Below are 16,462 nucleotides of genomic sequence, written 5' to 3'. Positions count from 1 at the left end.
TTGGCTGGGTAAATGTAAAAATTGTCCCTAGTGGGTGTAGGATAGTGTTAATGTACGGGGATCACTGGGCGGCACGGACTTGGAGGGCCGAAAAAGGCCTGTTTCCGGCTGTAGATATATGATATGATATGATAATTGGCATCGGTAAAAATGTTAAATTGTCCCCAGTGTGTTGGATAGTGCTAGTGTGCGGGGATCGCTGATCGACACGGATTCAATGGCCAAAGGGTCTGTTTCCACGCTGTATCTCTAATCTAAACTAAGAGGTATAATGAATAATTCTGTGATTCTACTTTGGTGCTGGGGATTCCAACCAAAATGAATTGGTCTCTACACTAAATGTCAAAATTGTCAATTTAAATTTGAACTGGCATGTTGCAACTATGGGTGATGAAAGGGGACTAAGCACAGTTTGAGTCACATTTCTGGAGGGATATAACAGCACTTGATAGGATAAGAATGAAATTAATAAAGCCTCTGTCCCAGTTTGGCGATTTTTTAGGCAACTACAGGCGACTAAGGCTGTCGCCACACGGTCGCTGAGGTGTCACGTGTACGGTCGTGAATAGTCTCCAAAGAGTCATAGCGTTTTTCTGGTCGCCGCTGGATTTTGCGAAGGCTTAAGATTTTTCGGCGACTGTTGGTTTGATGCCAATGAGCGTAGCTTGACGTCTCCTGACATGGGCACTGTCGTAGGTTGTCGCCAGGTTGCCGCCAGGTGACGTAGGTTGTCGCCGGTGCTGACTTCAGCGAAGTCCAAGTGTGGACTTGATCTGATCATCCATCAATGTAATGTGTCCATAAATGATGTTAGGTTTTGTATGTTTTTGCACTTGTATTCTGTTTAAAGTTTGAATTTTAAAGTTTGAAGTTTATTGAAATTTATTGAAGTTTATTACAATATTTTTGGATGCACTGTTGTATGTTCTTATCAACCTTTTAAAAACTTTTGTTTGAATATCAATAAAGGAAATTCTTGACATTTTGATGGAAAATTGATGAATGAAGTTATTGTATTGTAGTTTCTCATGACATTACTTTCAAATAGTCATGATGCAGAATGATTAGAAACCCTACTGTACACCCCCTTTTAGAGGGAAAGTGGGTGAAACCTGAATTGTCTTCAGTTGTCTTCAGTCTTCAGGGTCATAGCTTGTCGTAGCTTGTCGCGGGAGAACGTAGGTTGACTTCGGTTGTCGTAGGTAAAGAAAATAACTGCTGATGCTGGTACAAATCGAAGGTATTTATTCACAAAATGCTGGAGTAACTCAGCAGGTCAGGCAGCATCTCGGGAGAGAAGGAATGGGTGACGTTTCGGGTCGAGACCCTTCTTCAGACTGAGTTGTCGCCTCTGTGGTGGTAGGTTGTCGTAGGTGGCGTCGTAGGTTGTCGTAGGTGCGGTCGTAGGTGAACGTTCTACTTGCGACGATTGGGTCGGTGGTTTTCGGTAGCTTGCCGTAGCTTGACGTCGACTAGGTGGTAGGTTGTTGTAGCTTGTTGTAGACATTGTCGTAGGGGGGGGTCCAGTCGCCGGTTTTTCGGCAAGCTGCTATGACTATGGCAGTCGCCAGCAGTCGCCTTAAAAAATGTCTAACTAGGACAGGGCCTTAAGGACATCATCATGGCTGGAAATGTTTCATTATGAAGAGAAACTGGCTGGATTAGGATTGCTTTCCTTGGAACAAAGCAAGCTTGAGCCGATTTAATAAATGTAGATAAACTTGAAAGTCCGAGACAAGCTGAATAAGCAGTGTAGGTTTGTAGGTTAATTGGCCTCTGTAAATTGCCCTAGTGTGCAGGGAATGGGAGAGTGGGATAACATAGAACCAGTGTGAAAGTGTGAATGATGGTCAGTATGGACTCAAAGGGCTGAAGGGCCTGTTTCCATGCGATATCGCTAAACTAAACTATTCTAAACTAAACTAAACTAAAAACATCTTTCCCCTGGCAGGTCAAGTCAGGTGAGGTAAAGTCAAATCTGATTTCATAAGGCTTCATCGGAGAAATCATGCTTGTCTAATCTTCTGGAATTTTTTGAGGATGTAACAAGTAGAATGGAGAAGGGAGAGCCAGTGGATGTGGTGTATCTGGACTTTCTGAAAGCCATTGACAAGGTCCCACACAAGAGATTAGTGTGCAAAATTAGAGCTCATGGTATTGGGGGTAGGGTATTGACATGGATAGAGAACTGGTTGGCAGATAGGAAGCAAAGAGTAGGAATTAACAGGTCCTTTTCAGAATGGCAGGCAGTGATTAGTGGGGTGCCGCAAGGCTCATTGCTGGGACCCCAGTTATTTACAATATATATTAACGATTTAGATGAAGGAATTAAATGGAACATCTCCATGTTTGCGGATGCCACAAAGCTGGGTGGCAGTGTGAACTGCAAGGAGGATGCTATGAGGCTGCAGGGTGACTTGGATAGGTTGGGTGAATGGGCAGATGCATGGCAGATGCAGTATAATTTGGATAAATGAGAGGTTATCCACTTTGGTGGCAAGAACAAGAAGGCAGATTATTACCTGAATGGTATCAGATTAGGAAAAGAGGAGGTGCAATGAGACCTGGGCGTCCCAGGTCACTGAAAGTAAGCATGCAGGTACATCAGGCAGTGAAGAAAGTAAATGGCATGTAGACCTTCATAGTGAGAGGAATTGAGTTTATGAGCAAGGAGGTCCAACTGCAGTTATACAGGGCTCTGGTGAGACCACACCTGGAGAATTGTGTGCAATTTTGGTCCCCTAATTTGAGGAAAGACATTCTTGCTATTGAGGGTGTGCGTCGTAGGTTCACCGGGTTAATTCCCGGGATGGCGGGACTGACAAACGATGAAAGAATAGATGGACTGGGCTTATATTCACTGGAATTTAGAAGGATGAGAGGGTATCTGAAAGAAACATATAAAATTCTTAAGGGATTGGACAGGCTAGATGCAGGAACAATATTCCTGATGTTGGGGGAAGTCCAGAACCAGGGGTCACAGGTTAACAATAAGGGGTAGGCCATTTACGACTGAGATGAGGAAAATGTTTTTCACCCAGAGAGTTGTGAATCTGTGGAATTATCTGCCACAGAAGGCAGTGGAGGCCAATTCACAGGATGTTTTCAAGAGAGAGTTACATCCAGCTCTTAGGGCTAACAGATTCAAGGGATTTGGGGAGAAAGCAGGAATGGGGTACTGATTTTGGATGATCAGACATGATCATATTCAACGGTGGTGCTGGCTCGAAGGGCCGAATAGCCTACACCTGCACCTATTTTCTATGTTTCTATGTTAAGCCGAGTTTGTCATATGCCCGTGCACGGTAAGGTGTGGGTGCAATGACAATCTTGCTTGTAGCAGCATTAAGAGGCACATAGACTAAGACCACACAATAAATTCATAATTCATACATAAATTCTGCGGATGGTAAAAGACTGTAAAAAACAAGGTGTTGGTGCAAAACACAATTAGAGGAAGATGTCCAAGGTAGTGTAAGAATTGTTCCATGGTTTTCTGTTGCCGAGCATTAGGGTAGTACAGGTTGCTTCAAGATCGTGGAGACACAAGAGACTGCAGATGCTGAAATCTTGAGTAAAATACAAAGGAACTCGGCAGATCAGTTGGCATCTAGGGAGGGAATGGACAAGTGAACTTCAGTCTCAAAAAGGGTTCCTACCTAAAACACAGCCTGTCCATTTTCTTCACAGATGCTGCCTGACCCATCTGAGATCTTCCAGCAATTTTTGCTTGCATTATTTTAATAACCTGATAATTGTGAAAAAGTAGCTATTCCTGAACCCGGTGGTGTGTGATTTCAGTACATCCGACCTTATGGGAGCAACAAGAAGAGGATCTGTCTAGATGGTGCGGATCCTTGACATAGATGCTGCCTTCCTGAGAGTGCTTCATGTGGATATTTTCAGTGATAGGAAAGGCTGCGCCCATGAAGGCTGAGTTGACCACTCTCTGCAGCCTCTTGCGTTCCTGTGTAATTGTTGTACCAGGCCAGAATGCAACTGATTAGGATACTTTCCACAGTACACCAGCAGAGGTTTGTTGAAAGTATGCAAAGACATGCCAAATGCCTTCAAACTTCTAAGAATGTAGAGATGTTGGTGTTCCTTGTTCATCCTTCCTTACAACTTTGTGCTTCATCCCCAGAGAGGTCATCAGATCTGTTAACTCCCAGGAATTTGAAGCTGTTAACTCCCTCCATTGCAGAATGAGGACAGAGAAGGCAATAAAACGGGACACAGAATCAGCAGAAAGTTGAGTTAAGAGAGGTGGAATGAGGAATTCGCTGACTGAGAGGATGGTGAAAGCAGAAACCAATAAACTAATACCAATATCCTCAGCACGTTTAAAAAATACCTTCATGAATACCAGAAACATGTTAACTGAAAGGATCCTGGATCAAGATTGCAAAGTGGCTACATCAAAATACCTCCCCTTTTGCAGGCATTGACAACATTTAATGGTTTCATGAAAAGTCAACTATTCCACTCAGTGATTTAAGAAATATGTGTTTCACTTAAAGCTTATCGTTGAAGAAAAGGAAAACAGAATAAAATGACAATGGTGCTAGGCTAGAGTGCCACTTACATAATTTTATAGATAATCTCATCTTGTATTGGGATTGGTGCTGTGGAGAGTTCCAGCATCATTAAGTTGAGACGTTCCAGGCCCCTCTCTTTCTGTTCTTCATCTTCCAGCAATGTTAGCACATCCTGACAAAGATGTACGGTATATAATCAGAGGCATTCCTCATAAACTTAAAATCAGTGAAAATTTGCATAACCTCTTTCAGAACTGAAAAGCCTCCTTAATGTTACTGGTTTACCTGGAGTCAAATCTGTCCAATCTAAAGCAGAGAGAATATGCAGCCACGAAACGAGCCTACAAATTGTTACTCAGAACAGTAATAGGAACATAGAAAATAGGTGCAGGAGTAGGCCATTCGGCCCTTCGAGCCAGCAACGGCATTCAATATGATCATGGCTGATCATCCTAAATCAGTACCCTGTTCCTCCCCATATCCCTTGATTCCATTAGCCCTGAGAGCTATATCTAACTCTCTCTTGAAAACATCCAGTGAATTGGCCTCCACTGCCTTCTGTGGCAGAAAATTCCACAGATTCACAACTCTCTGGGTGAAAAGGTTTTTCCTCATCTCTGTCCTAAATATCCTACCTTTTATTCTCAAACTGTGACCCCTGGTTCTGGACTCCCCCAACATCAGGATCATTTTTCCTGCATCTAGTCTGTGCAATCCCTTAAGAATTTTATATGTTTCTATAAGATCCCCTCTCATCCTTCTAAATTCCAATGAATATCCATTCTTTCAATATATGTCAGTCCCGCCATCCCAGGAATTAACCTGCGCTACACTTCCTCAAAAGCAGGAATGTCCTTCCTCAAATTAGGAGACAAAACTGCACACAATATTCTGGGTGTGGTCTCACCAGGGCCCTGTACAACCTCCCAGCTCCTATATTCAAATTCTCTTGCTCTGAAGGCCATTTGCCTCCTTCACTGCCTGCTGTACCTGCATGCTTATTTTCAGTGACTGATGTACAAGGACACCCAGGTCTCGTTGTACCTTCCCTTTTCCTAATCTGACACCATTCAGATAATAATCTGCCTTCTTGTTCGTGCCACCAAAGTGGATAACTTCACATTTATCCACATTTATACTGCATCTGCCATGCATTTGCTCACTCGCCCAACCTATCCAAGTCACTCTGCAGCCTCATAGCATCCTCCTCGCAGTTCACACTGCCACCCAGCTTTGTGTCATCCACAAACTTGGAGATGTTACATTTAATTCCTTCGTTTAAATTGTTAATATATATTGTAAATAACTGGGGTCCCAGCACTGAGCCTTGCGGCACCCCACTAGTCACTGCCTGCCATTCTGAAAAGGACTTGTTAATTCCTACTCTTTGCTTTCAGTCTGCCAACCAGTTCTTTATCCATGTCAATACCCTACCGCCGATACCATGTGCTCTAATTTTGCATGCTAATCTCTTGTGTGAGACCCTGTCTAAGGCTTTTTGAATATAATTTCAAAGCAACTGCATTACAATAAATAATGAATACGCCAGATGTGATTTGTTCAGAGTTGCTTTGTTCTCCCTGGAATTTTTCATGAAATTGATTGACAGATTGTATAAGCAGTGTAGCAAAGCACGAGGCTAACTTGAAGAAATGGACTACGAACCAAAACTAGAAACACTGCTGTGACTTTGGCTGTGTAGTTTAAATCTTCACTAGATGCAAGAGACTGTAGGACAGCAAATATAGTCAACCTTTTCATGAAAGACCTCAGGGAAAAGTCTCTCATGGAGTAGAAACAAAGAAACAAGTTGGTGGTTTACAAAAAAGGTCACAGTGCTGGAATAACTCAGTGCTTTAGGCAGCATCTCTGGAGAACATGGATAGGTGCCGCTTTGAGTCGGGACCCTTCGTCAGAGTGATTGTTGGGGGTGATAGAAGAATGGAAGAGACAAGGGGCAGGACAAAGACTGGCAGGTAAAAGGTCGATACAGATGAGGGTGGGGTGGGGGGGGGGAGGGTGTTTGAAAGGCAGATGGTTGGGCAAAGGCCATAGATGAAAAGACTGAAGGTCTGAGACCAAAGGATTGAATTGTCGGGAATTGTAAAACTACAAAAAATAATGTAGGTGGAAGGGGAGAGGGAGGAGAGAAATAGGTGTGAGTCCAGAGGGGGAATTATGGAAGAAGGGAACGGGGTTTTAGTACTTAAAATTTGAGAATTCATTGTTCATACCATTGGGTTGCAATTAACCAATATGCTGTTCCTCAAGTTTGCATGTAGCCTCACTCTATCAAAGGAGGAAGCCCAGCACAGAAAGGGCAGTGTGGGAATGGGAAGAGGAGCTAAAGTCATTCGCAACTGGGAGATTCCGTAGGCCTTGGCAGACCAAGCGCAAGTGTTTGGCAAAATGGTTTCATAGCATACTCAGATCAAAATCATTGATCATATTCACAATAAGCTCAAAGAAATTGTACCTGTCTAAAAGAACTAACAGATAGATCCCACTGGGGTTCTGGCTCAACAATATGAACAGTCTCCGGCAGGGCTTCATCAGGAGGTTTATCATTCTCATCAAGTTCGAAATCCTGAGAACTCCTGTTTAGGTGATGGATTGAGGTTGTGGATGTTTTTATTGCCATTGAAATGTTGACATCTATAACTTGCTGTCCATTTTCTGCTTCTCCTTCATCTTTACTTGGCACAAAGCATTCTTTCCATAATTCCTTTAGACTTTGTACTACATGATACTTGTAATGCAGCTGCAGAGGAGGAAACAGTTAGTTAAATAATAATTAGTCAAGTTCACCCAACAACTGTTCTTGTGCACTGATCTAGACAGAATAACAATCTTAATAATAGCCATGATGAACTTTTATATATTTTTTTCCTTTATCCCTCCTACTTTGTGTACATTTTTTTGGCACAATATGTGAGTGCGCTTTGCCAGTTAATGCATTCTGTTATTGTTAGCGGTCAAGTAGACATTGTGGTGAAAAAGGGTGGGGATAGACAGTTCTCTTTATCATTCAGCCAAAGTCTCTAGCGTAGCCACTTCCAACCGCTAGAATGTCCAAGATTTGCTATTTATTTCTCAGACACAGAAAGAGGCCATTCAGCCCACTATCCAAGGGTGGAGATTGCAGAAATCACCTTTTGGATACTACATCAGGATCTCATTGATTTCAAAGTGCGATACCAATTTAGGAGGCAAAGTGGCGATCACAACGTTAAAAAAATAATTTAGATTCATGCTTTAATTATTTATACGCACTTTAATGTTTTTGATTAAACATATCTTTAACATATTTTTAAAATATTACAATTTTTGTTATTAAAAAAAAGCTTCAATTTATATATTTTTTATTTGGCTTTAAATGTCAATATGCTTTCAAAAACTATTAAAAATAAGGTTTGCCTTAATTGACAAACCAGATCTATTTTTTAAAATATGGTCTCCATTTATTGAATTTTTTAAAAAGTAAATGGGTTTGTCACAAAACTAAAATTTAAAACTAAAGTTAAAACTTGAGTTTAGGGTTGGATGTACAACTATATTCATTAACTCCCGGATCTATCCCCATAATCTTTATGTTAGTAATTCTCTTTTTTCTTTGCTCTCTCTTTATTAGTTTATAGTCTTTTTTTTCCAGCCTCTTTTCATCTTTATTTTTTCTTTAAAAATTTAAAAATTGAAGCTATGTAAGAACTCTATAACCAGTTTGTCGTTTATTATTATTTGTACATATGCTTTAAAAAATTAATTAAAAAAAACAAAAAACTATTAAAATCCTTTACTGCTTTCACAGTTGGCAAAACTGGTGTCAGCTTTGTTTGGGCTGTGGGCATCTACACCATGCCACCCTGGGTCCAGACTCCATCTTGACCATACCACTGAAATCCAGCACACAGAGACCACAACATAACCTCTCCAGATCTGGCCCAGGCAAGGGGAGAATTTGGGGAGGGTGGGGGTGATTTGTACTTCAGAATAAACTTTATTTACAATTGGAAAATTTCTGTGTTGACATGTATAAAGAAATTTAAATTCTGCTATAAGTGAAAAAACATCCAGTGATTCTCTTCATTTTTCTGCTATTAATTTCTTACCCTGGGGTTATTCTTCTCAAAGATCTCTTCCTCGGTGAGTGGAGCCCCAGGAGGAGACCGAGACCTCTGTGGTGTTTGCACACCAGCTACCACCTTGTTGAGGATGCGTTCAACAATGGCCATCTTCTCCTTCATCTCAAGATCTGCCTGAAGTGTTGGAAGCACATTGTTAGATTCACACTGCTGAAGAGCAATCTCAACTAGCCAACTGACAATTCATTACAATGCACAAACTGGCAAAATAAGTGTGAATGTAGTCTCATAATTAGAAATTTTAATTCAACATGGCAATGCATTTGTTTTACAACTAAAAAGTATTTTATCATTTTCAAAAATGTTAATTCTCCAATCAGCTGACAAAAGGTTATGTAACGGCAGCAAGTGCATCTCATGTCTGCTGTAATTTCAGTGTCAGCCCAATGTTCTGCCTCGGAAGTGGATTGGATCTTCCGTGAACGCAAGAATTTAAAAACTTTATCCAGCACAATTGCTGGGTCTGATACGACTATCATTACATCTCCATGTCGGACCATTTTGCATGAATCCAAGCTGTTGTTAGAAATTGTTCCCTGACTGTCCCTGGGATGGTATAAATACCTCATTCCATTCATTGCTTTCTTCTCGAAAGGCAAATCTATATCCATATCAAGCTGACATATCACAAGTTTCATTTTCAATATCTGCATTTTAGAAAGAACCTTCCCTTCTTATAGTCTGCAATTCCAAGTACATCATGGATTTTCACAGCCTTCAAAACTGCTATGCATCAGATTAGAGTCGTGCCTTACTTGAATTTTGGAGGAAATATATTGAAACTATTCCCATGTTTATAGTTTCCAGGATTAGAAGGATATAGCCATAAAACCTGAGCCAGGATTTTTGTAAAATAAGTAACAAAAATGATGCAATGTGTAATAGAAGCCTGAAAATCTCATGTATACAAATAAAATTGGTTGATTGTTTTGTAAAGGTGGCTCTGTGGAATTAAAGCAAGGATCTGCCATGATCTCATTGGATAATGCTAAGAATATGGATGTTGAAAGGGCAAGCCTGAAGATATTGAGTCCCAATGTGAGAAGTTTTCACAAAACAGTGGATAAATTAACTGTATAAACATATAAGTAGATATGATATAGTTGCAAATATGGAGACACAAGTTTAGGGTAACCTGGGATGGGAACTGAAGATCCAGAGGAACTTAATATTTGGGAAGGACAGGCAAAAAAGGAAAGGGGGTAAGTAGATAAGTGAATTTATGCAATAGTGGGAAAGAATGCCAGCTCTGTCAATTTGATGTGAAACTTTTATGGGTGGAGCTAAGGAACACCAAAGGCAGAAAATGCTAAGTGGGGGGGGGGGGGTTGTATATACATTCTTGAAACATTGGTGGTGATGCAGAGAATGGCACTACCAGAAAGTTACAGGTATATGCAATAAGGTTACAACTTTATTCGTAGTAATATTGTAGAGCAAGAATTTCTCGAGCACAGTAATGATAACATCTTGGACCACTCTACTGCACAACCAACTGGAGAGCAGGCCAGCTTACACTGGGTATTGTGTAATGATAAAGGATCAATAAGCAGTCTTGTTGTGTGCAGTCATTGCAGAGAAGCGATCACAATGTGGTAAAATTCTTGATTAAATTGGGGAGTGCGAGAATGAATCGGGTATAAGTTGGCTGAGATAGATTGGAAAAACTCTTTAAATGATTGACAATGGTTAGACAATGGCCAGCATTTAAAGAATTGCTTCAATCCTTATGGGCACAAAATTAAAACAGAAAAAGTGCCTCAACCATGGATTTAAAAACAAATCCGGGATGGTATCAGATACAAGAAGAGATGTCAAATCTCTTTTTGGAATTCAGCAAATTTCAGCAGGATAAAGAGATTAAATAGGAAAGGGGAATAGAATATAAGAATTAAGAGAACAAAAATCTGGCTGTAAAATGAAGAAAAAAAAATGAATGAAGGCAAATGTAGGAGATGGGGAATTTGCATTAAGAAATTGAGAAAGGGCAGACTAAATCATTTATACTTTAATTCTATCCTCACAAAGGAGGATATCAATAACCCCCTCACAAATACTGGGAAACAATGTCCACCAAGAGGAACAAAATTAAACCAGTATTAGTAGAAAATAGCATTAGAGAAACTGAAGGAATTAAAGATGGGTACATCACCAAAGATCGATAGACTGCATTCTAGAATATTTACGAAATGGCTCTAGAAATAATGGATTAATTGATGGTTATTTGCCAACATTATTTAGATTCCTGAAGCGTTACAAGCAATCAGCAAGTCTAGGAATAGAGGTTGCAATCCGATGGGTAAGCCATTTTAGACTGAGATGAAGAGAGAGTTCTGATTTCCTATCACACAGAGTGGCGAACATGTTGAATTCTCTCGATAAAAGCTCGTAGCCAAATCATTAAATATATGCAAGAAGAAGCTGGATATTTTCTAAGTTCTGGAACGATCAAGAGACATGGAAAGAAAGCTAAGCAGGGCACAGGATTTGGATGATCAACCATGATAAGTCTGAAGAAGGGTCTCAACCCGAAATGTCACCCATTCCTTCTCTCCAGAGATGCTGCCTGGCCCACTGAGTTACTCCAGCATTTTGTGTCTACCTTCGATTTAAACCAGCATCTGCAGTTCTTTCCGACACATCAACCGTGATTATTTTGAAAGGCAGAACAGGCTTGAAGGGTTGAATGGTCTACTGCTCCCAACTTCTGTGTTTCTATGCCTCCATGAATATTGCAACATGCCTCTGTCCTTTTCTACTCTGACTAATATGCAGTTCCAAACCCAAAGCCATCTGGCTGACTTTTAACTGTTCTCCGCGATGGTCTAGTATGCTAATGAACTAAGATAGCACAGTAAGAAGAACCAGAATCCATCCAGCATTGGTATATGCGCTACATTTGGACTTGAAAAGACCCAGTAAAGAAGCTCTATGTCTTGAGGAATGTCTGTTGAAATGCAACTAAATCCAAAGTCAAAACAAGTATTATTGATAGATTCATAATTGCAGGTAATGTGTTTTGCACTAATGTCTAGTTTTTATTTTCATCTTTGTCTTTTATTTTTCCTGTCTTGCAGAATTTACATATAATTCAAGTACAATTTATGTTTTTTGTGTTGTCTGAGTTTTTGTATCTTTAATGCTGTTGCAAGCAATATTTTCATTGTAGATCTCACTGTATTGGTCCACATGACAATAGATTCAACATGATTGACTTGAACTTCAGTACAGACAGTAGTAAGCCCCCAACATGGTACTGACCTGTAGCTGTTGCCTTGTCTCTTCATTCCTATCTGCAAAGAGAGCCACGCCCCACAGAGCCACATGCAGAGATGCCCCTGTCAACAACACTGGGTGGGTGCAAAACTCCCAGATATCGGTGAAGACCCCAGCATTTGGCGACTTAAAGGTGAATGGGAAATTAATTGTCTCTCCGGGAAGAATGACTCCTAGCAAACAGAATGGCGTACAGAAATAATCAGGAATTGTGTAATTTTAAAATCAACAAGTTGCAATTAATTGACAAAATACTTGCAACCTGATAAGTATGAGGTAATGCATATTGGGAGGTCTAATCAGGGGAGGACCTACACAATGAATAGAAGGACTGTTGAGAATATTGAGGGACAGAGGAACCTTAGTATACAGTCTCTAGATCCCTGAGGGGGGAGAGGAAGAGGAAGGGAGAGGAAGGGGGAGGGGGAGGGAGGGGGGGAAGGGGAGGAGAGGGGAGGAGGGAGGAGAAGGGGAGGGGGGAAATGGGGGAGGAGAGGGTGCTGCACCAATGCAGGAGAGGTTTGGGCCCAACGGGTCCGCTTGGTCTAGTCATAGATAAATTTGGCATGGAAACAGTCCATTTGGCCAATGGAGTCCACACCAACCATCAACCATCTATTTTTTACTAAGCTAATTTTTAAAATTCTCCTCATATTCTCATTAATGTCATCTCCCCCCTCTCACACACACACACACACACACACACACACACACACACACACACACACACACACACACACACACACACACACACACACACACACACACACACACACACACACACACACACACACACACACACACAGATTCTACCACTCACTCACACACTGGGGACATTTACAGTGGCCAATTAATCTACCAATCTTTGGGATGTGCAAGGTAACTGGAGTACTCGGAGAAAAGATGTTTAGAAGGAATATAGGGAAGATTTTTTCACGAGAGGATGGCTGAAATCTGGAGTGCACTACCTGAGGGAGTGGTGGAGGCATAGACCCTCAAAACATTTTAGAAGTATCTAGATGTGTACTTGAATCGCCAAGGCATAGCAGACTACAGAGTAAGTGCTGATAAATAAGAATAGTATAAATGTCTACTTGATGGTCGGCATGGATAGATTGGGTTAACTGGACTGTTTCTGTGCTGTGTGACTCTGAATCTAAAAGGAAATCCACTGAAGATTAACAGCTCTTTTCTCTACAATGTCTCTTCAAACACTGCCAACGCAGGTACAGCAGAAATTAGATGTAGAAGACTACTGCCCCTACACCTGGCAATCAAAGTCTTCAAGGATAGGTGCAAATTTGGATCACCACCGGTGATAATCAGTGCAAACCTGAATTGGTGCTGAAGTAGAATCTTTGCATCCAAGCATTTCTCGGGCTCATCACACAATGTTTTGGCTCGGGCAGGCGCTTCCACTTATAGTGGATGACAGTGGTCCCATCATTCACCAGCTCCAGACAGGACGTGGCCCTATCACCTGCCATTGCTTCAAATACGAGTCGGACAATCATACCAACTTCATCCTGGGGAAATAATAAGAAATTATGGTGGTGGTGCCGCATAGAATCATAGAGTTGTACACCACAAAAACAATGCACCCCTCCACATCCACACGAAATATCAAGTACTGATCTAATCCCATTCCTTAACCAGTCTCCATATGAGATCTTGTCAATACTTTACTGAAGTCCATATAGACTACAACAACCACATTGCCTTCATCAATACATATATTTTCTGCTTCAATTGAACAGGCAAGATTCCCCCCTAATAATGCAATGTTGATATCTTTGATTAATCCCAGCATCTGCAAATACAGATTAATCCTTTCCTGAGAATATTTCCCAATAACTTCACTAGCAATGACATTAGACTAACTGGTTGTAATTGCCTTGTTTATCTCCCGCTGCCCTTTTTGAATAACGGTATCACATTTGCTGTTCTCGTTATCTGGCACCTCACCTGCAGCCAGCGAAGATTTAAAATTCTCTGTCTGGGCCTCAGCTACCTCATTCCTTATCTCACATGTAAGCCAGGGAATATATCCAACCACGCCTGTAAAGGTATTTAATACGAAGATAGACACAAAAAGCTGGAGTAACTCAGTGGGACAGGTAGCATCTCTGGAGAGAAGGAATGGGTGATATTTTGATATTCTTCACTGGTTAGGGATAAGGGAAATGAAAGATATAGACGGTGATGGAGAGATAAAGAACAATGAATGAAAGATATGCAAAAATGTAATGATGATAAAGGAAACAGGCCATTGTTAGCTGTTTGTAGGGTGAAAATGAGAAGCCAGTGTGACTTGGGTGGGGGAGGGATAGAGAGAGAGAGGGAATGCCGGGGTTGCCTGAAGTGAGAGAAATTAATATTGATACCACTGGCCTGTAAACTTTCCAAGCGAAATATGAGATGCTGTTCTTCCAATTTACATTTAGCCTCACTCTGACAATGGAGGAGACCTAGGACAGAAAGGTCTGTGTAGGAATGGGAAGGAGAATTAGTGTCCAGCAACCGGGAGATCAGATAGGTTCAGGCGGCCTGACCGAAGGTGTTTTGTGAAATGATTGCCCAGTCTGCGTTTGGTCTCACCGATGTATAAGAGTCCACATCTTGAACAACGGATACAGTAGACAAGGGTAGAGGAGGTGCAAGTGAACCTCTGGCCGACCTGAAAGGACTGTCGGGGTCTCTGGACAGTCGAGGGAGGAGGTATAGCGACAGGTGTTGCATCTTCTGCAGTTGCAGGGGAAGGTACCTGGGGAGGGGGTGGTTTGGGTGAGAAGGGATGTTAACCAGGGAGTTGTGGAGGGAACAGTCTCTGCGGAAGGCGGAAAGGGGAGGAGATGGGAAAATGTGACTAGTGGTGAGATCCCATTGGAGGTGGCAGAAATTTTGGAGGATTATGCGGCGGCTGATGGGGTGGAAGGTAAGGACCAGGGGGACTCTGTCTCTGTAGTGACTAGGGGGAGGGGGAGGGGGAGCAGAGCTGCGGGGTACCGCTGGGACATGAGTGAGGGCCTCATCTATGACGGGACAGGGGAATCCTCGTTCTCTAAAGAATGAGGTCATCTCGAATGTCCTAGTGTGGAACACCTCATCTTGGGAGTAGATGCGGCATAGATGGGAGGAATTGGGAGTAGGGGATAGAGGCTTTGCATGAAGCAGGGTGGGAAGAAGTGTAGTCGAGATAGTTGTGGGAGTCAGTGGGTTTGTAATAGATGTCGTCAATAGTCTATTTCCTGTAATGGAGACGATTTACGGCATTTAATATGTCTATTCTTAGTGGCAATATGCCACTATTCTCTCTGATGTGCAATTATCATTTAAGGTCTCAGCTACATCCTGCGGCTCCATGCACAGATTGCCATCTCAGTCCCCAATGAGCCTGCTATTTTTTTAAGTTCTATACCCACATACTGGCTCAAAAAGCTCTCCTAAATACACTTTAAAAATTCCATCTCTTCCCTGCACTGTGTACTAATAATAGTGGAGAAGTTGAAATTCCTTCTACTATAACCCTATTAGTCATACGTCTCTTTGATATTTCCCTTCACACCTGCTTCTCTGACTACTGCAGATGGAGTCACGTGAGGGGAGGGAAGGACAGAGATGGAGACAGGCTGGGAGGTAAGAAGTGGAGACAATTGGGATGATCTTATGGATGTGTATAAAATCATGAGAGGAATAGATCAGGTAGACGCACAGAATTCCTTGCCCAGAATAGGGAAATTGGGAACCAGAGGACAGGTTTAAGGTGAAGGGGGAAAAATTCAATAAGAATCTGGGGGTAACTTTTTCACACAAAGGGTGGTGGGTGTATGGAACAAGCTGCCAGAAGAGGTAGTTGATGCAGGAACTATTGCAACATTTAAGAAACAATTAGACAGGTACATGGATAGGACAGATTTAGAGGGATATGGGCCAAACGCAGGCTGGTGGGACTAGTATAGACGGGACAGCAGGAGAAGGAAGAAGACCAGAGGGGAGAGGAAGATGCACCACCCTTTCTGGCCATGCAGTGAGGGACCTACATATCACCGTCAGGTGATCAAGCAGTCCATGCCTGCAAACAGCAAAACTTGGACATTGCATGAGTTAAAATCAGCAATTAGCACTGGCTCAATATAGGTGAATGGCCATGAACAGCAAGAGAATGTATAATTCCTCTTTCAGGAAAATTTCAAGGACATTACCATAATTAATTTCTAGCATCAACATTGTGGAGTGGTTACCATTGATCAGAAGACTTATCTGGACCACAAGTGTGTAGTTGTGATTGCAACATCGAGGTCTGCATTCTGAGACTGGGGACCAACTTTTGATCCCGATAGCATCTCACCATTCACAAGGCATGTCAACAATGTAATTGTTCACATTCCTAAATGAGAACAGCTCAGCTCGAGTAACATTTCAATTTAACACCAATTACTTTGTCATCTTGAATACCCTCCCCCTTAACCACGGGCATATTTTGGCTGCAGTGTATACTGTCTATAA

General features: G+C 41.7%; 1 protein-coding gene across 3 annotated transcripts in view; it reads right to left on the bottom strand.

The window, feature by feature from the left end:
* mycbpap (mycbp associated protein) overlaps positions 1-16,462 on the bottom strand; it is a 56,176-nt gene that overhangs the window by 14,035 nt on the left and 25,679 nt on the right. For all 3 annotated transcript variants that reach the window (XM_078401207.1, XM_078401208.1, XM_078401209.1), the window contains exons 11-15: positions 13,290-13,482; positions 11,942-12,129; positions 8,648-8,794; positions 7,015-7,299; positions 4,586-4,710 (exon numbers count right to left, since the gene is read on the bottom strand). In XM_078401207.1, the coding sequence (XP_078257333.1) occupies positions 4,586-4,710; positions 7,015-7,299; positions 8,648-8,794; positions 11,942-12,129; positions 13,290-13,482 (938 nt within the window). The remainder of the gene's footprint in view (positions 1-4,585; positions 4,711-7,014; positions 7,300-8,647; positions 8,795-11,941; positions 12,130-13,289; positions 13,483-16,462) is intronic.

Source organism: Rhinoraja longicauda, chromosome 6 (genome assembly GCF_053455715.1).
Source record: "Rhinoraja longicauda isolate Sanriku21f chromosome 6, sRhiLon1.1, whole genome shotgun sequence".
Taxonomy (NCBI): domain Eukaryota; kingdom Metazoa; phylum Chordata; class Chondrichthyes; order Rajiformes; family Arhynchobatidae; genus Rhinoraja; species Rhinoraja longicauda.
The sequence above is the reverse complement of the archived record's forward strand: the minus strand, read 5'-3'. Positions and strand labels throughout refer to the sequence as shown.